Raw genomic sequence first — 25,403 nt, forward strand, 5'->3', positions numbered from 1 at the left:
AGAGACATTGCACCTGGAAACCAGGAGTTGGGTCCGATGCACCAAGTTCCTGATGTTTAGTCCCAGTCTAGGATGTTACCGACTAGTTAACCGAATTTAGCCAAGTGTCAGGTGCTCACTCACTGGATTGTTATGCTGGTGACTGGGCCTTGTTTCACTGAGAAAAAAAAATGGGAAAGGGTGAGAAAGTGAAAGGAAGGGGAGAGACATGGGAAAGAGGACAAGTCCGAGTGTGACTGCCCGGGTCCGGGCGGGGTCGGGGGTCGGGCGGCCCTCAGGGGCCCCCCGGGGCCGGCGCCTCGGGCGCGGCGCGTGTGCTCGCGGGCGGGGCGGCCCGCGGCCGTGGGCGGCCAATCCGGACGGGCGTCGGGGGAGGGGCGGGGCTTGCCGGCTCGGGCAACGCGAGTCCTCCTTTTTGCACACACACGAATACAAAGAGCCATACGACCTTCGGGTATCCTTTTTCCATTTTTTTCCCCTCTTAATCTTGTGTGTGTTTTCAACATTTTTAAAAATAGAGATCTGTGGCAGTGCTGGGGTGAGGAAACTGTTGCTAAGGGGAATTTGCGCTTTCCCCCATTTCTTTTTCTGTCTCTCTTCCTCTTTCTTTTTCCTAGTCAAGGTTTCAAATATACCAAGAAGTTGAGACGCAGGGTGGCCGTGTACTGCCGTTTCCAGCCAAATGTATAGAGATTTTTTTCTTTTTGTTATCACATTTTAAAAACTGGTAAATTTTTGTGGTTGAGGGATTTTTAAAAATTTAGCCTCTTGGGAAGTATAGATTTCTTTTTTTTAAGCGGGCTGAAAGGATAATGTAAATTTCTGCCACAGGCAACGTGGAACGAAGCAGAGAGATTTGAGGCTCTTCGTTGTCGTGCGCGTTTCACACACCCTCCCCCAGAACCAAAACCAAGTGGCGGGGCTGTGGCAGTTGTCCAAGGCCAATAGGTTAAAAATATTGGGATATTATAATTGAGACACTCATTTCCCTAGGGAGGGAGGGTGAAGCCCTTCTTACAGTGTGTCTTGCATACACATTTTCATTAGGGCATTTCTGTTTATGTGTGTGAGTGTGTGTGTATTTCTTGAAACAAATAATTTCGTACAGATTTGTCTTGGGGGTTATTCTTTGTGTATATGTACAGTATGTGTATATGTGCCATATCAGATTTTATTTTCAAAAGTGATTACCTTTTGTTTTACGTGTGCAAAATAGCCCCTTGGATGTGAATTTTTTTCGTCGTCTTCCTAAATGTGATCAAAACAGGATTTCATGTGCAAAGTAGAGCTTAGAAGAAACCCTATGCTTAGCATAGTTGGGCACTTTTTTTCTGTATGCGTTTACTAAATTTTTCTGCTCCTCTTCTAAAGCATCATATTAGTGAATAATTAAATAACTGCCATAGTCCATGTGGCAAATGAGAGTAGGCAATTTATTGAATCTGTGGTTCAAAGCCTTCTTTAGTGACTGTTTTGCCTAAGTGGTTTTGCTTTTTATTGTCTCACGTTCTTAAGTGTACAGATGTGTATATTTTGGCCTTCATGTGTGGTTTGGTTGGTGTGTTCAGAAGGCAAGTTCTCTCTTGGCTTTTTGACAAAATGGTTGTTTATTGGTTGGGATTTGTTTGAAAAGCTTCACAGCTGGCAAAGTATCAAGGAAAAAAAATCCAGTCAAGTCCAGTTCTCAAAAACAATTCCGGGTGGTGGGGAGGGGGCACCAAGAGGAGGCAGAGGCAAATAATAGGAGAGATAACAAGTGCACTTTGGTTATCTTGTTGCATTTTTGGAATGAAAACCTTCTTCCTGTGTCTAAGAGTCACAAAGAGAAAAGTGCATGAATTAAGAGGACAAGAACCTCTGAGCAGAGCCTCCAGTTAGAGGTGCCCTATTCTCACTTAATTATGTTACAGAGCCACTGTCTCCTCTAGGAGTTATGGAAAATGCCCGTCTCCAAATCTGTATTTGCAGATTGGAATGAAAGCACAGGAAATTATGTGGGGTGATGAGGGAGAAACTGGAATGTCACAAGTATAGTAGCAACCAGGATGTAAAAAAAAAAAGGATCTACTATAGAGTTCAAATTTCATTACAACAAAACTTCTGTATGATGATAATACATTTCCATTTCTCAGCTAGTGTGTTACTCTGTTTCAAGCAGTATTTAGAGTCCTAAGTAACAATTGCAATAAAATTATTTGTACAAGTTCTTGAAATTCATAACAACAAAAGCGGCCCTGTGGGGGCTCTCTGGTTTCTTACCTGAATTAAATGTATTTTTATTCCCTAACAATGCAAGTCAGATCAGTGCTTAATAAATACTGGCTCGGGGGTGGATCATTATATAAGTTTAGACCTGCATTTCTTTGAAATCTAGTCAGATTCTGATGACCTTTGTGATCGTTATAGCAGTGATGAGAGGAATTTTTAATGGAGTTATACCCTAACTCTTCGGCATCACATATACTTTTTGCTTCACTTTTTAGCTTCTCAGAAAAGGGAGAGCTCTCCTAGACAGTACACATTCTGTGCCCTTGACTTCCTAGGCTGTTTGATTTCAACATGTAGGAACCTAGGCACATATCCACTGTCCTTTTGCTTTTTCTTTGTAAGAAAGAGGAGAACTCCTCGCACGAATATATCGTTGACTTGGCCTTTTTACCAAAGCTAAGCTCAGTTGATTTTGCCTGGGAATCCTCAGGGTGCCTAGAGATGAAAACTTTGAACTAAGAGGAACTGCTACTGTGCAAGTGATATCTGAAAGATTTGTAATCAAGGCCAGCAGGAACTGAAAGCCGGCCACTACCAAACGTATAAAGCCGATTTGTGGCCACTGTACTTATAATCGTGTATACACCGCTTTCTGAACAGGAGAGCACAAAACCGAGTAAACAAAAAAACAAACTAAAGATGGCGTCTGTCAGCCTTGAAAAAGACTCGCAGTCGTGTCCCTCCCTGAAGAGGCCCCTCCCCTCCCTAGCTCCTTGAGTGACTGTGAATTGCGGCCAATAGTGTTTCTGGTTCTGCTCCCCTCCCCTCTGCCAAACACCAATCACCCGGGGCCAGAGGGCGAGAGGGGCGGTGCCTCCCCGCGTGCGCGCTCTGTGCGAGTACACGAGCTGGCGCGGCGGGTTCCTAAGTCTCCCGCGCGCTCGCTTCGGCTTCGCTGAGTCAGCCGGCGCCGTAACGCGGGGCACACGCGGTGGAACCCTCGTAGGCTGCCAAGGCGGGACCCCTACTCCAGTTACCGCGAGGAGCGCCGCCCTCAGCCCAAGTCCTCAGAGCTTTCGTGGCCACATAGTCTACCTCACCCAGTGAGAGCCCTGACTGCATCTCGGGCCCTTCTACTCTCCACCGCCCTCCTTGAATTACCCCTTTCCCCGGGACCTCCAGGACACGCTGTGTGGCTGGGCACAGTTGCCTGTCGCTCTGTCCCCTGCGGCCTGGAGAGCAGTGACCGATCTCTGTGCTGTCTGCGTCGCTGCGATCGTCTGCCTGTAGCTGAATCACACTGTCTCATCGGAAATGATTCTGCTGTCCCTGGTGTCCACCTTGTCATCTTTGACTAATATTTAATCAACTAACATTTACCGAGGGCTCGCTGGCCAGAGAGAGTTCTAGGAGACGGTTTTTCATTTTTCAGTTTCTCCAGAAATGCAGTCCTTTACGTTAGGCTCGTTTATATGAAAACCTGAAACTGCAAATTTTAATCCTATCAACTTGCACTTTAGCAAATGTGAATAAAAAGCACTGCACTATGCTGGGTTAGAAACTCTTGTCCTACTATACAAGTATACTTGGAATTTTTGGATTCCATGGAATACTTTTGTTTAAGACCCCATTCTGGCCTCTGGGTCTACAGTTTCTTTTTTACCACTAAAAATGAGGTGTGGGAAAATAGTGTTTTATGGTATTTGCTTACCTGCCCTTGTGTGATAAGGAGTTCATTTCTGATAGAAATGGATTTTGAGAGGACCTTTTGACAGGTGAGCCATTTTGCACCTTGAAGTGGAGGAGTAGGGCTGAACAACACAGCAGGAGCTTTAAGTGTCCATTTTCTTTATTTATTTCTTAAAATGAAGATTATGATATGAATTGCCATGCTTTCCGTAATCACATTTAAGGAAGTCCATTGCTAGCATGACCCTGAATGAGTCTAGGGCCCATTATAAAAACATATATCATCTGAGTGATACCAAATCATACATATCTATTAAACAGTGGGAAAACTTTTATTTTTCATAGTTTGGAGGTGAATTCAGTCAAGCAGAAAATTCAAACTCAGAATGGGGAGAACATAAGCAAGGGAACTGCCAAGAATATGATATATTTAGTTCTAACAAAAATACATGTGACTTGGGAGGAAAGGGATAGTTAAAATTATGGACAGTCTCACCCTGAACTGTCTGTCTAAAGCAGATGAATTTTCTTTTTCTTTTTATCTAAATATTTATGAAAAAAATATCAAAATGATTGAAAAGTACATTTTCCAGGCCCATTTCACAAGTATTTAAATTAGATCGATACTGAAATGAACCCACAACACATATTAATATTTTTATGCAAACCTAAATTTGACATCTACTGTCATGTTGTGTTGGCAATTCATCATAAGATTGAAGATCTTTTTCTTATTATCCAATTCTAAAAGTTGATAGCATTTTGCAAAAGGCATATATATTATTCTGTGGTGGTCAGTCTTAGTTTATTCATCTTTTCTCTTTCTTGAGCAAAAATATGAACTCTTGGTTTTCAAATCAATTATCTAACAATCTGAAATTGCAGAAATTGACAGCATTAATAATTTAACAATAATGATAAAGATATTACTAGTATCTATCCAGGAATATACAAGAAGAATAAAAAAAAAAAAGATATTACTAGTGTTAACCATTGCTTTGCCAAAAATTCCATAGATTATTGAATTAAATAGTTATGCATTTTGAGAAGTAAAATAAAGATATCAGAATAAAGTTGGATATGTTAATAATGTTGGCAGGGTTGAGTGGGCTGGAGAGCCTTAAGCCAGTGATAGAAAAAAGCAAGAGTCATTATGTCAGGTTTGGAGTGTTAGAGGAGAAGAACTTAGCAGGTTGTAACAACAGATAATACAGTAGTGTCTATAATAAAGTTCTATTAACATTTTGAATTATTCATACTGAGAAAAATCTGTCTCCAAAGTAAAAAGAGTGTCTGTATGGTGTACAACTTATTTTCCTCTCTCCACTCCAATAAATCTTTGTCCCCTTGCATTCATCTTTTTCTTCTCTGAAGACAAAGGGAAGAGCTTGCCCTCCTTTCTTATGTTGGGGGGCTCCTTGCTAAAAGAAAACTTATATCCTTTCCTAATGTCTTCATTCATTATTTTCTTACAGGCCTTTTTCTTTCTGCTTTTTAAATATACTGAAGCTTTCTATGTCTTGAAATACTTTAATCCTTAAAGCCCCTTCTGACTTCTTTACTGTTTTCTTCCTTCCTTTCTTTTTTTTTCTTTTTTTTCTATAAAAAATTAATGTTTTACATTTTTCTTTTTTTTTTTTTTTGAGACAGAGTCTCACTTTGTTGCCCAGGCTAGAGTGAGTGCCGTGGCGTCAGCCTGGCTCACAGCAACCTCAATCTCCGAGGCTCAGTGATCCTTCTGCCTCAGCCTCCCGAGTAGCTGGGACTACAGGCATGCGCCACCATGCCCGGCTAATTTTTTGTATATATATTTTTAGTTGGTCAATTAATTTCTTTCTATTTTTGGTAGAGACGGGGTCTCGCTCAGGCTGGTTTCGAACTCCTGACCTTGAGCAATCCGCCCGCCTCGGCCTCCCAGAGTGCTAGGATTACAGGCGTGAGCCACCGCGCCCGGCCCATTTTTCTTTTTTTTAACAGCAAAGGATAAGTATTCAGACAAACTTCCTTCTTTTCATAGTTAAACTCTAGAAAACTTGACTTCTTGCTTGCTTCTTTCTTCCTTTCATTTTGTTTCCACCCAATTCCTCTTTCATTTACTGCAGAATATTGCCTTCATTACAAAAAAAAAATTCTCTCTGGTCATCACAAATAACCATCATGGACAAATAAAATTTATTTCCTTAATTTTCATCTTTTTTAACCACTCTGCTGCACTTGTCACAGTTGATTAGGTACACTTTCTTGACATTTTTCTCTGCTTTGGCTTCCATACACTGGTTTTTCTCCCATCTCACTGACCATTCTTTCTCAAGTTTCTCTTTTAATGAAGCCTCTTTCTTGGATTGGCTTGAAGTGTTGTCCTTGGCCTTTGCATTTCACACTTTACACTTACCCTTTGGAGAGTTCATGCACTCTCTCAGTTTCAACTGCCATCCTCTTGCTAAAGATTCCAAATCTGCATTCCAGCTCTGACCTTCCTTTTGTTTTTGTTTTTCAGTCTCAATCAGTTGTTTTCAGGACTTTCCACTGAAACATACTGCCATCAGTTGAAATTTAACAAGTTAAATAAATACAGTTCTTCTCTATAACATACTGGTGGCTCCTCTAAACTGCCTCATTTTTATCATTGTGTGGGTGGTGACCCTCAGGTTTATAATCTTGTAGTCATCTTTAACCAATATCTCTAACCCCCATATTTATTAAGTATAGAAGTATCAATTCTTCCTCCAGGATTTTGAACCTTCATATCCACAACCCTCATTCTCATCACCTTACTTCTGGGTCACTTAAACATTCTTCTAATCTCTTAACTGTTCCACTGCGGGTATCTAAGAGAGGAATTGGCAAACTAATTTTTTTTTTTTTTTTTTTTTTTTTGAGACAGAGTCTCGCTTTGTTGCCCAGGCTAGAGTGAGTGCCATGGCGTCAGCCTAGCTCACAGCAACCTCAAACTCCTGGCGCAAGCAATCCTCCTGCCTCAGCCTCCTAAGTAGCTAGGACTACAGGCATTCGCCACCATGCCCGGCTAATTTTTTGTATATATATTAGTTGGCCAATTAATTTCTTTCTATTTATAGTAGAGACGGGGTCTCGCTCTTGCTCAGGCTGGTTTCGAACTCCTGACCTCGAGCAATCCGCCCGCCTCGGCCTCCCAGAGAGCTAGGATTACAGGCGTGAGCCACCGCGCCCGGCCTGGCAAACTAATTTTGCCAGTTAGTCCATGGGGTAAATCCAGCTTGCCACCTGTTCTGTAATGGCTTACCAGCTACAAATGGCTTTAACATTTCTCAGATAAATAATAAATATGTTTTTGTGACATTTCAGTGTCCACAAATAACGTTTTATTGAACACAGCCATGCTCATTTGTTAACATATTGTCCATGCAACAATGCACAGTTCAATAGTTGTGACAGAAACCACATGGTCTGCGAAGCCTAAATTATTTACTTTCTGATCCTTTATAGAGAAAATTTGCTGATTCCTGGTCTAAGAGTTTCTTTAATTTGGTTTCAAAGTCCTCTGTCAACTCTCCTCACCTTTCTGTATAAGCCCCTTTGCTCTGACCTCTCACATGCACCGTGTTAAGTCCTATGACGTTTGTTTTTTGCTCTCTAGAATGTCTTACCACCCTACCAGCTCATCCTATACATTACTCAAGGATCAACTGGAGGCTTTTCTTCTACAAGAACTCCTTCTAAGCATGATTTCATTCTTTTGATCTTTCCATTATTTTGAACTAACTCCTCAGTTAGTTTTCAGGAAGTTTTCATTCTATACTGTATTTTTAGGACTTGTATTTTGCTTTGTTCTTTAGATAGTCCATGTTTAAAACATTCCATGTCCTAAAAAAACAAAAAACAACAAAAAAAACACAACATTCCATGTCCTTTAGACATTCCCATTTTGAAATATGCTGTAAGCTCTTTGTGTGTAGAGACTTTGTCTTCCCTTCATTTGAGTACTTAGTAGGTGGCAGTTCATTTTGGTGAATCATCCTTTAGCATGGTCTTACATATAGAGAATTTTTAGAAACTAGAAACACCTCTTTTTTCTCCCCCACTTGTTCGCCTTCTCTAATGGGGACATACGCAGTTAATGAAATTAGTGTTTTGTTGTGTTTTTAATCATTTACCCAGCATTTTAGTTGTTATCTGGCTAGTAAATACAATGTAAAAGGCTCCTTTATTATCTGCCGATCCTAATTCTTTCCATGTCTAGAGTTTAGGTAGCAGACTATAGCAGGGGGCAGGGAAATTAAGCCAGCAATAGAGTCCATGGAAATCAAAAAAGAGTTATTTGAATGCCCATTTTGCCACACTGCACTGTAGGTTTTTATAGTTTAGGTCTATTCAAGAAAACATCTATTTGTTGCCCTGAATGTGACATTCTGAAATGCACGTAGTATGGTAATATACAAAGTAGAAAAGCAGAAAAGAAATTGAGGAACAAATTGAACTCACAATAGGAAAATACATTTAGCATTAAAAACGAGCAGTTAACTATTAATATTATCCGTAGGCTAAGGCCAGGTCATGATAGTAAGTACATTATAAAAGGTCTGCATTGCCTTTCTCATTTGCATCACAAAAGGTTTTATACCTATAAACACATCCTTGTAGAGTTGAACTTATTACTTAGAAATTTGATATTAAATTTAGGAGCAAATTTCCCCAAATTCTATTTGAAGCCACTGCATTTTATTCAGGATTAGGGAATCAGGATGGGTGTCTGGGAATGGAGCACAAAAGGTTATCAGAATAATCATAATATCATCCCACTACTATGTGTGGAACACTGGCCATGTGCCAGCACACTATAGGTGCCTTACATATATTATGTGTTATCTTCATAACAACACTCAAACTAGTCAGTGATAAGAAAACTGGGACTCAGAAAAGTGAAATAATTTGCTCAGGTTCACACAGCTCATAAGTGGTACAGCCAAATGAGAACCATTTTTTTTTCTTTTACCTACAATGCAGTGCTGTTTTGGAAAGATGATCAAGGAAAGACCATAGAAGGGGAAGGGGAAGAGCTTGAGACAGGCACAACCCTGGTAGGGGTGAAGACCTCTTGCAAGAAAGAGTAAGCATGTAAGGCAAGAGAACTGAGTATAGCAGGTGTCAGTTTGGTACCAGAAAAGGATGAGAGAGCCCAGTGTCCCAATGTGATGCATCTTAATTTCTGACTTTACAAATACTAAACCCAATTGGCAAGCATTTGTATACTACCATCTATCACCAAAATATAACTTTATTTTTCTCACAGCAACCATGTTATGATTAAATTCCTTGCGTTATGGTGGTTAAAAAAAAAATACAAACAACCCACAAACAAACCTTGCAGGAGCAGTGTAGGCCTGTATTTAGGAAAGAAAAGAATACATAAATGATTCATCTCTAAATTGGCATAGAATTGCTTAGTGCTTTCCTTTAACCTTTAGTTTTAATTTGGTTTAACCTTTAGTTTCAGGTTTAGCGATGCCTTCCAGTGACTCTAATGACAGGGAAGCTGTAAATGGATTTAAGTTCCTGCAAAAAGTGAATAATCAGGCACAGAAAAGCCATTTCTTCAATATAAAGGGTGAAAAGAGCAAATTAAAGACTAGTCTTTAATAACCAAATGTAATTAAAATACATTGTCAGATTTATGTTTTAGTACCTCAGAGGCATTGATATGGTCTGTTTCTGAAATGAGATTGCTGATTCCAAAAAAAAAAAAAATCTAGCCTTCAGGATATAGAAAATTCTCATAACCTCCTCCTCTCCTTTTAATTGTGATATTCTGATATAATTTACAGGGTAAAAGAGAAATGTATCTCTGGAGGAATTTGTAAACATACTTAAGGTTTTGTCACATATGGAGCTTCAAGCAGAAGGATTCTTTTTCTATAATCAAGTATCATTTAGAAAATGACAATATTTATTAAGTTCCTTGGAGTGTTTTCAGTGGTACAAATCAAACCCTCCTCTTTTTCTTTCTCCTGGTACTCCAGCAACTTCAGTTGCTTAACTACAGTCATTCAAAGGAGAGGCAGTTTGGCTTATTACTGACATTCTGGTTTCTCCTTTTATGAGGCTGGTCATGTGGGCAAAGTGGCCGCCTGGCTGTCAGACATTCCTGTTGAGCTTCTGCTCCTCCCTCCAGGGCCATAAGAAGTGGAGAAGAGGGGACCCAGAGGTATTTCTCTGGGCTACTGGCTGGAGGACTCAGGACAGCTAGTTTCCACTGCAGGGGCTGCAGGCCCTGGTATACAATGGACAGCAACGGGGCTGCACAGTCCTGGGTTACCCCACTTCAATTCCGTGATTCCACTTTTCATTTCATTTCCTTACCCTCATCCCCAAAGCATTAATGATATGATAGTGAGAGGCTGGTGACATGCTGAGGGCTGCAGTGATCCATGTATTCCTTATTCAGGAGTCTTACCCAGAATGCATCTGTATGAAAATTATAGAGAGGGTAGAATCATGATTGTTTATGTCAACAAAAAGTGGTATCAGTTAAAAAATAATACAACACTAGATTGAAAGTAGCAATAACTGGATTCTGCTGTCTTCCTCCGACCTTGAAAAAGACATATAACTCCTCTGCATATCTCTTCTCAAGACCCGGGGTAATGTGTGTTTTCTAGTGCTGTTGTGTAGATGAGGTAACGTACATGAAGTGTTCTGAACTCCTTAAAGAACAATATCATGGCCGGGCGTGGTGGCTCATGCCTGTAATCCTAGCACTCTGGGAGGCCGAGGCAGGTGATTGCTCCGAGGTCAGGAGTTCGAAACCAGCCTGAGCGAAACCCCATCTCTACTAAAAATAGAAAGAAATTAATTGGCCAACTAAAAATATATATACAAAAAATTCTCTAGGCATCGTGGCATATGTCTGTAGTACCAGCTACTCAGGAGGCCGAGGCAGTAGGATCGCTTGAGCCCAGGAGATTGAGGTTGCTGTGAGCTAGGCTGACGCCATGGCACTCACTCAAGCCTGGGCAACAAAGTGAGACTCTGTCTCAAAAAAAAAGAACGATATCAAAGCAGTGAAATGCAATGGTGTTATTACAGTAAAGATAGTGAGGTGGGGGAGGGGAGACAGATCTACATTTTCTTTCTTAATCTCATGTTTCCAGATGCTGGTGGGTCCTTTGAGTCCCCTCTCTGCTCCTTAGATTGCAGTGGTGGGGGGTTCTGTGCTGGGGTGTGAGAAGAATGCCCCCTACCCTCTGAAACTGTGTTCATCCGGAAGGCCTTTGTAGGCATCACCCAGTGTTTTGTGCTAGGGGAGCTCAGGATCTGCAGATTGAAGAAGGCATCTCTCTCCCCTCTGCAGGCCGAGGACAGGAAGCCATGGACTGTGTGCGCCTCCAGGGCTTGCCCACTCCTCTTTCACAGAACCCACGGCCTGGTGCTCGGGCTCCTCAGGCCACCCTTGTTGAGAAAGGACAGTGAATCCAAAGAGGCCAGTGCTTCCCATCGAGCTTGTGAAGTCCAGCTGACTGGAAGTCCTTTTGGAGCAGCCCAGCAGCGTGAGCACAGTTGTTACTGCCCCGTCGGCCATGTCCTTCAGTGCCACCATTCTCTTCTCCCCTCCTGGTGGCAGCGAGGCCAGATGCTGCTGCTGTGGCTGTAAGAGTGAGACTGGTGGGGGCAGCGCAGGCTCTCAGGGCGGGAATCCTCCTCCCAGCACCCCCATCACAGTGACTGGACACGGCCTGGCCGTGCAGAGCTCAGAGCAGCTCCTGCATATTATCTACCAGCGGGTGGATAAGGCAGTGGGGCTGGCTGAAGCTGCTCTGGGACTTGCCAGGGCCAACAATGAGTTGCTAAAACGTCTCCAGGAGGAAGTGGGTGAGCTAAGGCAAGGGAAAGTGTCCACCCCTGACGAAGATGGGGAAAGCCGGGCACATAGTTCCCCACTTGAGGAGCCTGGGCCTCTCAAAGAGAGTCCCGGGGAAGCCTGCAAGGCTCCGTCTGCCGTGGAGGAGGAGTGTGACAGCGTGGGCAGCGGCGTGCAGGTGGTGATCGAGGAGCTGCGGCAGCTGGGAGCGGCCTCGGCTGTGGGGCCTGGGCCTCTGGGCTTCCCGGCCACCCAGAGAGACTTGCGGCTCCCAGGATGCGCGCTGGCAGCCAGTGAGGGGACCCCACTGCTCAATCCTGTGAGTATGGCAGAGGGTTGCTGCTCCCGAGCACTTTTGCTGGCCTTTCTCTCTGCTTTTTCCCCTCTCTCTGTTTTTTTTCCCCATATTTAAATCTTTCTTTGTGGTAAAACGAAACAGTACCAAGTTTCCTTTGCTTTTGGAGATAGCACCCCTATTTTCTTCCTGATCCCTAAGGGTCTTTGGCAGAAGGTCATTTTTTTGGCGTGTGTGGTGAGTACGTGCCCCTCCCTCACTCCCTCTCTCTCAATGGCTCCATGGCACCTTCTCCTCCGCAGCTGTCTCCGCTGCTCCATGGGCTCTGCCTCTCCTGGCGAGAGTGCCTGCCGTGCACAGACGGCTCATTCATATTTTATCGTGGGCCCTCTGCTTGCCAAGAGGAGTTCAGTACAAAGAGAGATAGGCATGAGAGGGAAGAGAGGCAGAGGAAGGGACCGGAGGAAAAAGTGCGAGGACAAAGGTAAAGACAGGTATGGGAGGGAAGGAGCCAAGTGGAAATGCAGGGTTGAGGAAAGAGGGAAAGTGTGAAAAAAGGAGCGTGGAAGAAAGGTGAGTCTGTGAAAAGAAGAGAATTTACATGGGAGAGAGACTATGAGGTAAGGTGGGAGGGAGGTAGAGGAAAGGAAATAAAATGTGAAAAACTGGACAATTAAGAGTTACTAGTAAGAGAATAACATATAGGGAGAGAAGGAAGAAAAGAGAGAAGCGAGTTATCATATTATGTGAGCAGGAAAAGACGTAGAAGTACATTGTGCTATTTCAGTTTCTATACTGCTCAAGGGCCATATGAGCAGGAAAATCCTGGCTGAGTGGAGTAATAACTGCAGACTGGCACACACGGAAGTCTGAAAGGGAGATAGAGCAACTATAGAGACCATAGAGGTGGGAAACTAACAGATGTGGTGCCACTTGAGAGCCGGCGGGAGGTCTGTCAATCTCCTCCACTCTACTCTCCGACCGCCCTCTCTCCCTCCGCCCCCACGACAAGGCATAGACACCCAATAAAGAGTAAAGGAGCAGAACACACAGGGTAGATGGGAGGGATAAAACTCCCAGCCCATCTGCTGGATCTGAGAAATGAATACATAAACTCCCCTCTCCTCCTCCAGTGTAACACAGCAACTGGCCACTGTTCTCCAGAAGACGCCCCGAGTGGGCATGACCACTGCTGCTCAGCCCTGGCTGGGCCAGGTCAGGACTCTCAGTGGTTCGGGCCTGAGAGAGGAGGACCTGGGAGGTGGGAGACAGGAGGGTACCATTGCCCTGAGCTGTGGGTTTTCTGAGGCAGGGAATGCTTCCAAGCCAACAGGATGGAATTAGATTTCACAGCGCAGAAAGCAGCTCACAGGTCTATAAATCTCAGCCTCCTCCCCCGCTTCTTTCTGTGTGTGTGTGGGTTTTTTTTCCCACTTTCACTGTTTTGTTTTCTTGGCTGCAGAGATCCCCCCCCTCGTTTCTTCCTCTTTCTGCCTTGCTCCCTCCTTTCTTTCCCTGCCCTGTGTGTCCTTGAGTGAGGGCACAGGCAGTCGGGGGCAGGATGAAGGTGAGGGCACAGACTGGCCCGGGGCTGCAAGGTGGTTCAGGGGAGCTGTCAGTGCCAGCCTCTCTAGGGATTTCTGACTTTGTATCTCCCTCCTTTGCTCTCATTTTGCTTTTATTTCACCTCTTTATTGTTGTTACTGTTTTATTTTCTTGTTTCTTCTCTTGCTTGGTTTCCCTTTCTTGTCATCACTTCCTTCCCTAATCCCTTTTATTTTCTAAATTATTTTTAATTTTTTTAATTATTTTTAATTTTTAATTTTTTCTTTTTCTTTTTTTTTAGACCAGATTATAAAGATGCACCTAATCCCTTTTAAACAAAACTTACCTAGCTGCATTTCTTATACCTAAGACCAAACCATAAATGACTACTCACAAATATAGCATCAGGAACATGCCTTGTCCTTGTGAGCAGCCCTGTGGTAATGACCCAACATGAGAGGCCCAGTACACACCAGAAATACTTACTCGACACTCTCATAGGAGTCCCAGAGAAACAAGCTGTTGACCATTAGAGACTGTGCTAGATTCCACCCTTCTTTGTTTTTTTTTTTTTTTTTTTGAGACAGAGTCTCACTTTGTTGCCCAGGCTAGAGTGCCATGGTGTCAGCCTAGCTCACAGCAACCTCAAACTCCTGGGCTTAAGCGATCCTCCTGCCTCAGCCTCCCGAGTAGCTGGGACTACAGGCATGTGCCACCATGCCCGGCTAATTTGGCTAATTTTTTTCTCTATATATATTATTTGGCCAATTAATTTCTTTCTATTTATAGTAGAGACGGGGTCTCGCTCTTGCTCAGGCTGGTTTTGAACTCCTGACCTCGAGCGATCCGCCCGCCTCAGCCTCCCAGAGTGCTAGGATTACAGGCGTGAGCCACTGCGCCCGGCCGAGATTCCACCCTTCTTTCTACTCTCTGTTCATTGTGGCCAGAGAATGATGGTTGACCAGGTTCCCCTACACCTGGCTGGCTAACAAGCTATTCTTCTTTATACTCTTAGCTGGTAGATGACTATGTGGCCTCTGAGGGTGCAGTACAACGAGTGCTGGTCCCTGCTTATGCCAAGCAACTCTCACCAGCCACACAACTGGCTATCCAGCGGGCAACCTCAGAGACAGGGCCAGAAAATGGAACCAAGCTGCCACTACCTCGCCCTGAGGACATGCTCAGTGTTGCAGCTGCTTTGGACGGTGCCTTGGAAGAGTCAGCCCCTGGCAGCACTGGCGAGCTGAGACACTCTCTAGCGTTTACCGCTTCCCCATGCAGGACTAGAGGAAGTGGGCAGAAGAATTCCAGGCGCAAGCGGGATCTGGTACTCTCTGTGAGTGAGCTCAACTTCTATAAATTTTTCTTCAGTCTGGAGAGATAAGGGAAGAGTGAAGGGTGGGTTGATTTTACGCCTTCCATAATGAATGAATGGTATACTGAATCTGACTGGAGTGGGAGGGGCTAGAAGAGAGATTATCCTGTATCTCTCAGGATAGGCAGTTCCCCTGCTATAAATTGAGCTTCTAGGCTTTTCCAGATAAAATGATATCTTTTAAAGAAAAGGGAATCTCACAGTGTTCTAATAATCCTGATGGGAAGATCTTTAAGGAATTCAACAGACTGATCACCAAAAGGTAGCAGTGGAAACTGCCTGCAAATTTAGCCAGTGTGCGGGGTCAGTGGCAAGGGGCCCTCTGGGTGGAAAAGCCGAGCTGTCCTCAGGTGGTTACAAACCTCAAAGATGCAGAGGGCCACTAAACAGCTCCATTATAAACGTTTAGAGAGTCTAGTCATTTCAAGAGCACTTGGCAGGGAAGGGACTGGCCTGAACCAAGTCTGACCAAAACCTCCTTGGAGTGCCTGGCAGCTGACACAGACCTAGAGATCTAGGGCAGTAGTTCTCAATCTACGGGTGATTTTGCCCGCAGGGGACATTTGGAACTGTCTGGAGACATCTCTGGTTACCACTGGTGGGGTGCAGGAAAAGGTAATGAGAATGTTACTGGCATCTAGTGGGCGGAGGCCAGATCTTCTGCTAAACATCCTACAATGCACACAACAGCCCCCCATAACAAAGGATTATCCACCTCAAAACGTTAATAGTGTGGAGGTCGAGAAACTTTCTAGGGTGACTATAGTCTTTTGGATCAACTCTGTGCCCCAAAACTTCTTTCTGATAACCATGGGGATGTTCTTCAGCCATATTATGTTCACATTGACTGTAATGAGTTTCCATTCTCTGGATAACGGCTGATGTGAAGTAACTGGAGAGTCCTGGTTCGGAGTGGAAGTCACCACTCATATCCAACCTAACTCCCATCATTATGTAGCTTCCATTTCTTCTTGTTTCAAAGCCGATTACCATTTATGCCTCCTTTATTTATATTGCTTCCTTATTCCTTTTATCTCAGAGATCCTACTCTTCCTATCCCTTTCATTTGATTTATTTTTATACTGACGCATTCTCCCCCCGCCCCTCGGGAAGACACCCATTCATAATCAGTATCAACTTGTTTCTAACTTTCATTTTGAATTTTGGTTATGTTCAGGGACATCTCCTTACTTATCAAGAACAGGGGATGAGTTAAGTTTCCCTGTCATGGATTTATGGCCCAAAAAGGCCACTCCTGCTGCCAGTAATAGGATTGGAGGTAGGTGCCTAGAAGTGCATTTCAAGGGATTTCCCAAAACTTCATAGTGTTTAAATCATAAATATATGTGTAATAATTATAATTTGCATAAAATCAAGATTTTCCATCATTTCCATTCCACTCCTGCCTCCTGCCTCCAGAGAGAGATATAGTGCTGAGGCCTGGCTTCTTCCTTCCTTCTGGAGAGCTTGGTAGAACTGAGGGACTGCCTGGAGGATAATATGCTCACTCATCATGCTTTCTCTGTTATTGTGCTTGAGAAGGATCTAGAGGACCAGTCAGGGAATTGTGCTGCCCATCACAGAGGAAGGTTTAAAGTATTCTTGTGCCAGACTGTGGGTTTAGAGGGGGAGGGATAGTTGCAGATTTTCACTATTCCAATCTTTAGCTTTGGGAAGGAATCAAAGAGACACCTCTCCAATCTGCTGGGGCTCCTGTGGATTGCTGCTAGGGATTCTGTGAACCAAAAGCACCAAACCAGAACTCTTAATTCCATGGAATGCTGCAGATCCCAGCCACCCCTTGGGGACATGTATTTATTTTTAGCTCACTCAGGAGGTATGTGAGCCAGCAGCTTTTATAGTCTTAACACTTATTATTGTCTAGAGTATTTTCCCTTTCCACTTCAAGCCTGGTTTGATTTTTATCAGCTGATCTCTTCCAAGCCACTTGAGTTGGAAGGTATACAACTCCCTTTTTCTTTTTTTGAAACTCTCCCAAATACTTCCTGAAACATTCACCCATTCCTTTATCATTTCTTAAGTTTGGACTGCTAAGAGGTAAAATTAACTATGTCAAATATAAAGCTAGTATAACAACAGTCCTTTTTATAGAGTAGAGACCCTAACCTAGCGTTAACAGTATGTTTCTAAATTGGAATGGTCAGTCAGTTGTAGAGGCAGAAGGATAAACTGGGCATTTCTGAATATGGAGCTGAAGCCTTTGGACCAGGATAGGAATCTGTCAGTTTGGGACTGGGTAACTTTCATTGACTGAAGGAACTTGAAACGAAAATATAATTAGAAACAATAAAACTAAATTTAATAGAAGGAAGTGTAGAACCCAGGATTGGAGTTCAAAAAACCAGTTGCAGAATGATAGAGACAGTATCCATGTGAAAAATGGACTTGAGTTGACTCAAAGCCCACCATGCGTGAACCTGTGACACTGAGTGGGAGTGATGTTGTTGAGAAAGGTAATACCGTCTTAGGTTTCATTCCTAGAAGTATAGGGTTCCACTCAGGGAAGTAATGATCCCTTTGGCCTGACCTCAACTGATGAGTTGGATTCTGTTCCAGGTGCCACTTTGTAAGAGGGAGAGTGGAAAACAAGAGAGTTTCATAGTCTGATGAGGAGTCTGTCTAGAAACTGTGTCATGAAGAATGCTTGAAGAACTTGGGGGTATTTAGGCTAGATATGAGAAGACTTGAGAAGTACATGAAAGCTATATTCAAATATTTCAGGTGCTATTATGCGCAAAACTGGGGTTAGATCTTGAAGCATCTAAGGCAAACCTTTTTAACACTTAGAAATGTTCAACACCAGAATAAGCTGACTCAGAAAGGAGAACCCATTATTAGACGTGTATAAGCAAAACTGAAAGAAAGCTTGTTTAATGATGTAAAAGGGAGATTGTATGATATAGTCTCCCAAGTCCTTTCCAATTCACATCTCTGTTGTTTTAGATTTCTGTTTTTCAAACTATGGTATGTATACCGCTGAGATTTGTGGTAATGTGCAAAAGGATATATAAAGCCATAGACAAATCTGATGCATCTTCCTGGGTCATCAATTTCACTGGAAGATTTCAGATGACATCTTTTTTTTTTTTTTTTGAGACAGTCTCGCTTTGTTGCCCAGGCTAGAGTGAGTGCCATGGCGTCAGCCTAGCTCACAGCAACCTCAATCTCCTGGGCTCAAGTGATCCTCCTGCCTCAGCCTCCTGAGTAGCTGGGACTACAGGCATGCGCCACCATGCCTGGCTAATTTTTTCTATGTATATTAGTTGGCCAATTAATTTATTTCTATTTATAGTAGAGATGGGGTCTCACTCTTGCTCAGGCTGGTTTTGAACTCCTGACCTCGAGTAATCCGCCCACCTCGGCCTCCCAGAGTGCTAGGATTACAGGCATGAGCCACCACGCCTGGCCCAGATGACATCTTTATATTAAAATAAATACAGATATATTTTGAAGACAAATGTGAAATTTGCAAGAGTAGGAGACTTCAAGAAATGTCCACTTGCAGTAGTCTTGGTGTATCTTCGCTCTCTCCTTGCTGTTAGGGGTATGTTCACAGAAATGTTTGAGACCCTCTGCTCTAGTGACCACATTACTCAGAAGCAGAAGTAAGACCAGGGATGATCCTGGAATCCTGACACAAATTACAAGAAAAGAAAATCCTCCATTAGAACATCAGAAATACTAACTTGGCTAGGCTCTCTGGCTTAGAAAGGGCATCTACAAATATGGTACTTAGACTATGGGAAGTATTCAGGCAGAGAATCTCCTAGAGACAACACCTTTTTACTTCTAGGGACCAGAGGAAAGTTTTCATAGTATCCACTCCTGGCTTGATTCTGTTGTTTTTGTTTTGTTTTTCCCCCTAGAAATTGGTCCACAATGTGCATAACCACATCACCAATGACAAGAGATTCAATGGGTCTGAAAGGTATGGTCCCCTTGAGGAAAAAGAATCACAAAGTCCTTTGCAAAGGAGAGGGAAGTCAAGGGGGATATGCTCTAGTACAACAATGACACTAAGGCTTTGACCTCGCCATTGTCCCTTGGATCCTGTCTTAGGCCATGGAGGGATATGCCACAAAGTTGATTAGTGCTGGGTATCTCTGTTTGTCTGTTTTTTCAAAGCTGACTGCCTTACTCACTCTCTTCTCTTTGTGGTAGCATCAAGTCCTCTTGGAATATTTCAGTAGTGAAGTTCCTTCTGGAAAAGCTCAAGCAGGAGCTGGTGACCAGTCCCCACAATTACACGGATAAGGAGCTGAAAGGTGAGGAAAAACTCACCTTTTAACTCCCAGCCCATCCTTTTCCCCCTGCCCCTCACACTCCCACATTCTTGGTCAGAGGGGAAGACGCATAAAGGAAATGATTTGGGTGGTTTTGAAAATAGTGGATTTAAAATCTTTTTCTTTCTTTCTTTCTTTCTTTCTTTTTTTTTTTTTTTTGGCTATTCTTCTCACCTACAATATATTCATAGGATTACCTCAAATTGCCTTTTTATTCTCCTACTCAGTCTGAAATGAAAATGAGAGAAGGGCTAGAACACCATCATGCATTCTGTTTATGCCAGGCCTGAAGCTGAGGTGTTATGAAGAAATCAAAGCTACGCCTGCCCTTTTGTCCCTAAATATTACATCCTGGGCTTTCTACTTTGTTTGTTCTCTTCTGTTAAAATGACTGAAGAGCTAACCCTGAAGTACTATGAAAGCTTCTGCTGAAAAAGTACTTGTAATCTGCTGTCAGAATAGCAACAGGGGTAGGTTTAATTGGTTGGGGCTGGGGAGAGGGAGTGCAGAAGCAATTGGAGTTTTCTTTTTCCAGTGGGAGATAATCTAGAGGAGCTAGTGTTGGAGGTGGAGGTGGACAAAAAGAGCTAAACCAAAAGGGAGTGAATAGATGCTGACGCATATGCCAAGAAAGCCCATTGTCTAAATAGTTATTCTTAATTTCCCGTTCAGTAGTGTTAGGGCAGAAAAACGGGCTGAAGACCACTGCTCTAGAAGACTCTGCTTCTTGCTTCTTTCCCTGCCCCCTCTCCAGGAGCCTGTGTGGCCTACTTCCTTACTAAGAGGCGCGAATACCGCAACTCCTTGAACCCCTTTAAAGGCCTGAAGGAAAAAGAGGAGAAGAAACTTCGAAGTCGCCGATACCGGGTAGGTTTCTAGGCCTTCCTTTCAAGATGCTAAACTCTAAATCCTAATAAGCCACAGTGGGAAGGGCCAGAGGATATGGCATCTGAGAATAGGATTGAGAGCCAGGAGTGTAGGCAGGGAAGAAGGATGAGCCAATTCTAAGATTTGACTTGGGGACTGGGTTCTCTTAGGCAATGATCTTATACAGCCTTCCTCACTCTAATCCTTTTTCCAAATCCAATCTGTTTCTCTTCCTAATCTTTGTCCTGGGCTCCTCCCTTAGCTTTTTGCCAACCGATCCAGTATCATGAGGCATTTTGGACCTGAGGACCAACGCCTGTGGAAGGATGTGACAGAAGAGCTAATGTCAGATGAAGAGGACAGCCTTAACGAGCCAGGCGTCTGGGTGGCCCGCCCTCCCCGTTTCCGGGCCCAGCGCCTCACAGAGCTCTGCTACCACCTGGATGCTAACTCTAAACATGGCACCAAAGCCAACCGTGTGTATGGGCCTCCCTCAGAGAGACTGCCTTCTGCTGAAGCCCAGCTCCTTCCACCAGAACTTTACAATCCTAATTTCCAAGAAGAGGAAGATGAGGGAGGCGATGAGAATGCTCCTGTCTCCCCATCTTTTGACCAACCCCACAAAACCTGCTGCCCTGACTTGAACTCATTCATTGAAATCAAGGTGGAAAAGGATGAATGAAATCTGTAGCTGCGAATAACTCTGGCTTCTGCCACTCCCCATGTCCCAGAAATGGGCATCTAGGGGGCTTCCCAGAGTAATGAGGTACCCTCTGCAGACCGAGAAAACAATTTGCCTCTCTTCTTAACACACAGTCTCCATTGGAAGTGGAAGCTGGAAGATATGGTGGGATAAAAGGATTTATCTAGAAGGGGAGAAACTCCCCCCACTGTGAATGGCAAGCCAGAAAATGCTTATTCCTCAGCATAAACAGTGCCTCGGAGGAGCCTGGGATGAGAAAAGGAGGAGGATGGGTCTAAGAAACATGAGGCCTTCTTGACATGCGCCCTGTTTCTGAGTTGTTTCTGCCCCTGCCCAGTTCCGCCCAAGCTCTGGGGAAGGAGCCCAGGTTGTACCTTTTGCTTCCCCATGACTGCTGGTCTTGCTCTGCAGTGGAAGCAGAACAGGACCAGTCCAGGGAAATGCTGCCACCTGGTGGGAAGTTTCAATTATGGGCTTGATTCTTCTGAGCAAGAGAACATGGGTTCAATGTTTGGGAATTGGGATCTAGATACAGTAGCTATTGTTTATTGAATTATATAAGGAAGATTTTACTACTCCTGTCTTACAGATGAACAAATTAAGGCTTAAGGAGTTCCCGTATCTCACCAGCAGCTTCTTTCACAATGTGTGACCACGCTGAATATATAGCTTTGTAGCTATTTCTTAGTCCTGTTAACCAGGCTGCATTTTAGGGAAGGGATATGTGTATGTGTGCACACGTGCATTTTGACTGGATTGAGAAGTAAAAATGATTCTATATTCATTCATGCAGCCATACAACAAATATTGATTGCTTACTAATGTCAAGGTACTGTGCTAGGTGCTACAGATACACTGATAAAGGGTAGATGCTGATCTGAGGTTCTATTGGCTAGTCAGGAAGCCAGGCAGTTGAGTAGGCAATGAAATGAACTGTGGTAAGGGTGACCATGGGGGCGTGCAGGGTGCTATGGCAGTATACAGCAGGGATAGCTAACCTACTCTTGCAATCTGGAAAGGCTTCTCAGGGGAAGTAATGTTTAAATTGATTACTAAAATGGGAGGGGTTAGCCAGGAAAAGGGAAAGGGAAGCTGAGAGTATTCCAAACACAGCAAACAGCAGGTGCAAAAGTCCAGAGGCTCGGGATTATGGACAAGGTCTAATTCTATTGCAGACCAGTTTGGGGAAGTGATAATGCTAAGAGGAGAGGTTGGAGAGGTACAAACCTTGTAAAACATCTTAAAGATTATAGACTTTAGCTTAAGGGCAGTGAGAGATCATTGAAAGGTTTTAAGCTTGGAAATGATCAGTTTTGTGTGTGATCAGACAGTCTCCTACTTATGATGGTTCAACTTAACGATTTTTCAACTCTACAATGGTGCAAAAGTGATATGCACTGGGTATGCTCCTCATCTTGCTATTAGGTTACAATCAGATAAACCCATTGTAAGTTGAAAATACTTTAAGTTGAAAATATTGTAAGTTGAAGATACACTCTTTTTTTTTTTTTTTTGAGACAGAGTCTTACTTTTTTTGTTGCCCTGGCTAGAGTGAGTGCCGTGGCATCAGCCTAGCTCACAGCAACCTCAAACTCCTGGGCTCAAGCGATCCTTCTGCCTCAGCCTCCCAAGTAGCTGGGACTACAGGCATGTGCCACCATGCCCGGCTAATTTTTTGTATATATATTTTTAGTTGGTCAATTAATTTCTTTCTATTTTTAGTAGAGACGGGGTCTCGCTCAGGCTGGTTTCGAACTCCTGACCTCGAGCAATCCGCCCGCCTCAGCCTCCCAGAGTGCTAGGATTACAGGCGTGAGCTACCGCGCCCGGCCTGAAGATACACTCTTACCTTACGATATTTTCAATTTACAAGGGATTTATCAGATAAACTTTATCTAGATGTAACACCATCATCACTTGACAAACATCTGTATTAGAAGAATCACATGACTTCAGGGTATAAGGTGGATTGAAGGGAGCAAGCCTTGGTTGGGAAACTCCTGCACTGGTTTAAGAGAGAAAAGATGGTGACCGGACATACATTGTGATGATAAGGGAAGGACTGATTTGAAAGATATTTGGGAAGCAGAATTGAGAGAACTTGGTGACTGATAGGAGTTGGTTGGATTTAAGGTTAAGGGGGAAGGAGGACAGAAGGTTGATGCTCAAGTTTCTGGCTTAAGCAGCTAAGTGGTTAATGATGCCATTTACTCAGGGAATGCTGGAGGAGCTAGTTTCAGGAGGCAGGGAAGATGAGATCAGTTTACTGTTGGGTGCCTCTGAGTCAACCCAGTGGAGATGCTGGTAGTCAGTTGAGTTTTTTGGTCCAAGAAAGTCTGGGTTAGAGATATGGATTAGGCAGTCATCTGTGTAGGCAGATTGTAATTAAAGTCTTGATGAAGAGGGCCTGTGGAGCTCCCAGCTCCAGGTCAGACTGTGGAGTGGCTACCCTGGGGTCATGAGCACTACTGTAGTATGCCGCGTCAGTGTACACTTCCTCCCCTCATTCCTCTCAGCTTCCTGTTACCTCCTGAAAACACAGGCTCTTCTTCCCAACTGTGCCCATTGTTGCCAACCACTAGCTCTTGGATGGGCCTCCTTTAATGGCTTCTCAACTTTTCATAAGATTTAACTCTCTTATCCTTATCCCAAAGGGTCAAAGCCAAATATTAGGGGCTATGTGGATATTGTGGATGTGAGTAATTGAAAGGAAGAATCTAGGTTCTCCTTTCCCATCTGGAAACAAGAAAGGAGGGAAAGCATTATGGTTAGTTCTGAAGATGTTGCTCACAGCAGATTCTAGATGCAACCTGACAGCTCCCTCTGTTACAAGTGCTTTCAGTCTTCCCAGTTTCCAGTCTGATAGTAAACTCTCCTCAAGCTCAGAGAAAAGCTGTAGGCTTGACCAGGGAAACAGGCCGATTCTCAGGAGAGAGAAGGTCAGGGAGTCAATGCAGCTAGGACAAAGACACCAAATAGTTTGTGCCAAATTAATTTCCCAAAAGATATTAACCTCCTTTCTTTCCCCATTCCCTAAGGCTACACTAAGACTATAAAAGGTGTTCAAAATGTTGATATTTTGAAAACAATATTCATGATTTGTTTGCATATAATTTTCATATTCATTTACTATCTAAATACAAAGGAGTCATTTTCCTTCTCCATTCTATTTCCTTCGCCCCTTGCCCCTGATGGGCTAGTCTGGGCAAAAAATCAGTTGGCTGGTATTTAATTTAGGCATGTTTAGCTTCAGCCAGGGTTTCTTCTCTTCTTTATTTTTATTTTATTTATTTATTTATTTTTTTTGAGACAGAGTCTCGCTTTCTTGCCCAGGCTAGAGTGAGTGCCGTGGTGTCATCCTAGTTCACAGCAACCTCAAACTCCTGGGCTCAAGCGATCCTCCTGCCTCAGCCTTCCGAGTAGCTGGGACTACAGGCACGAGCCACCATGCCCGGCTGATTTTTATATTATATATATTAGTTGGCCAATTAATTTCTTTCTATTTTTATGGTAGAGACAGGGTCTCGCTCAGGCTGGTTTTGAACTCCTGACCTTCAGCAATCTGCCCGCCTCGGCCTCCCAGAGTGCTAGGATTACAGGCGTGAGCCACCGCGCCCGGCCTCTTCTTTATTCTTGATCATTCTAGAATGGTCAATATCAGCCTCTTTTCCTTTTCCATCCTGACCATTTTCACATGCTATTCACTCTAAATGGCTTTTATTTTCTTCCTCTTAAGTTAGTACTTACTCTTTATCATCAATCTTCTGTGGGCCAACCAAGGGGGGAGGGTATTCGCCAGTCCTGAAACCAGGCCTTAGGTGATCTCCAGTCACCTGAAATATTTGCTACAAATCTCATTTCTCAACACCAGGGGGTGTCTGTCTATCCCTCTAACTGTCTTACCCTTAAGATAGAGGTTAGTTCCAAACCTTTTTCTCATTCCCTTTCACTGCTTTTACATACATGCTAAATCTCCCTTCCTCCCTCTAAAAGTAGAGATTAGTCCCAAACCTTTTCCTCACTCCTTTTCACTGCTTTTATGAACACACAGAATCCCTCTTCCTCCCACCCTCCCTCGGTACCACCACAAAAGTTTGGGTCCAAAAAGTGGTGTCTTTTTATTGCAGTTTATATGTCTCTCATTCTCTCTGGACAAACCTGCCCTTTCCTTTGTCTATGTATCCTTTGGTCTCTGCACCACCCACACTCTCCTTTCCTCTGGCTCTCCCTTTTCACTACTTCCACCTTTCTGTGTGCGCTTCCTCGCCTTTCAGAGCTGTCTTTACACACATACACGTCTGAACTTCTTTATGAATCTGCCTTTCTTCCTTCCGTTTGTCTTCTTCTGTACGGCTCTCTCCCTGTCTCACCACTTCTGTACCAGTCTCTCTCTGTCTCTCCCCCAGTCCCCACACTAGGAACAAAGTCACGGTGTTTGCGCAGAACATGCCTCCCCTCGCCCGGACTCGGACCGCGACATTCCACCGTGCTCCTCCGCGCATTCCAACTGCAAACAAAGAGTCCCCGTCCCCTTCCCTCCCCACGCTTTCCTGTTCCAATTCTTGAGTGTCGTAATGGCAGCT

At 43.7% G+C, this 25,403-nt stretch overlaps 2 protein-coding genes across 3 annotated transcripts in view; one reads left to right on the top strand and one right to left on the bottom strand.

The window, feature by feature from the left end:
* The window catches only part of LOC142871489 (small ribosomal subunit protein uS14-like), a 399,345-nt gene that overhangs the window by 111,221 nt on the left and 262,721 nt on the right, over positions 1 to 25,403 (bottom strand). The window lies entirely within an intron of this gene.
* On the top strand, positions 394 to 21,123 carry C6H14orf93 (chromosome 6 C14orf93 homolog). Of its 2 annotated transcripts, none has more exons than XM_012752775.3 (7): positions 394 to 454; positions 11,225 to 12,050; positions 14,587 to 14,907; positions 18,834 to 18,895; positions 19,129 to 19,232; positions 20,005 to 20,117; positions 20,380 to 21,123. In XM_012752775.3, exons 2-7 carry the CDS (start codon positions 11,451 to 11,453, stop codon positions 20,797 to 20,799), a joined length of 1,620 nt encoding a protein of 539 aa, XP_012608229.1. In that variant the 5' UTR covers positions 394 to 454; positions 11,225 to 11,450; the 3' UTR covers positions 20,800 to 21,123. The 2 variants fall into 2 exon arrangements, with proteins under 2 accessions (XP_012608229.1, XP_012608230.1); XM_012752776.3 differs by having other exon boundaries at positions 407 to 538.

Source organism: Microcebus murinus, chromosome 6 (genome assembly GCF_040939455.1).
Source record: "Microcebus murinus isolate Inina chromosome 6, M.murinus_Inina_mat1.0, whole genome shotgun sequence".
In the NCBI taxonomy this organism is placed as follows: domain Eukaryota; kingdom Metazoa; phylum Chordata; class Mammalia; order Primates; family Cheirogaleidae; genus Microcebus; species Microcebus murinus.

What these genes read in the sequence shown, in the direction of transcription:
- C6H14orf93 (XM_012752775.3), top strand. Translation starts at nt 11,451, where the DNA reads ATGTCCTTCAGTGCCACCATTCTCTTCTCCCCTCCTGGTGGCAGCGAG. An exon ending in GGACCCCACTGCTCAATCCT is followed by an intron (nt 12,051 to 14,586) that starts GTGAGTATGGCA and finishes TTATACTCTTAG; the next exon opens with CTGGTAGATGACTATGTGGC. An exon ending in AGCGGGATCTGGTACTCTCT is followed by an intron (nt 14,908 to 18,833) that starts GTGAGTGAGCTC and finishes TTTTCCCCCTAG; the next exon opens with AAATTGGTCCACAATGTGCA.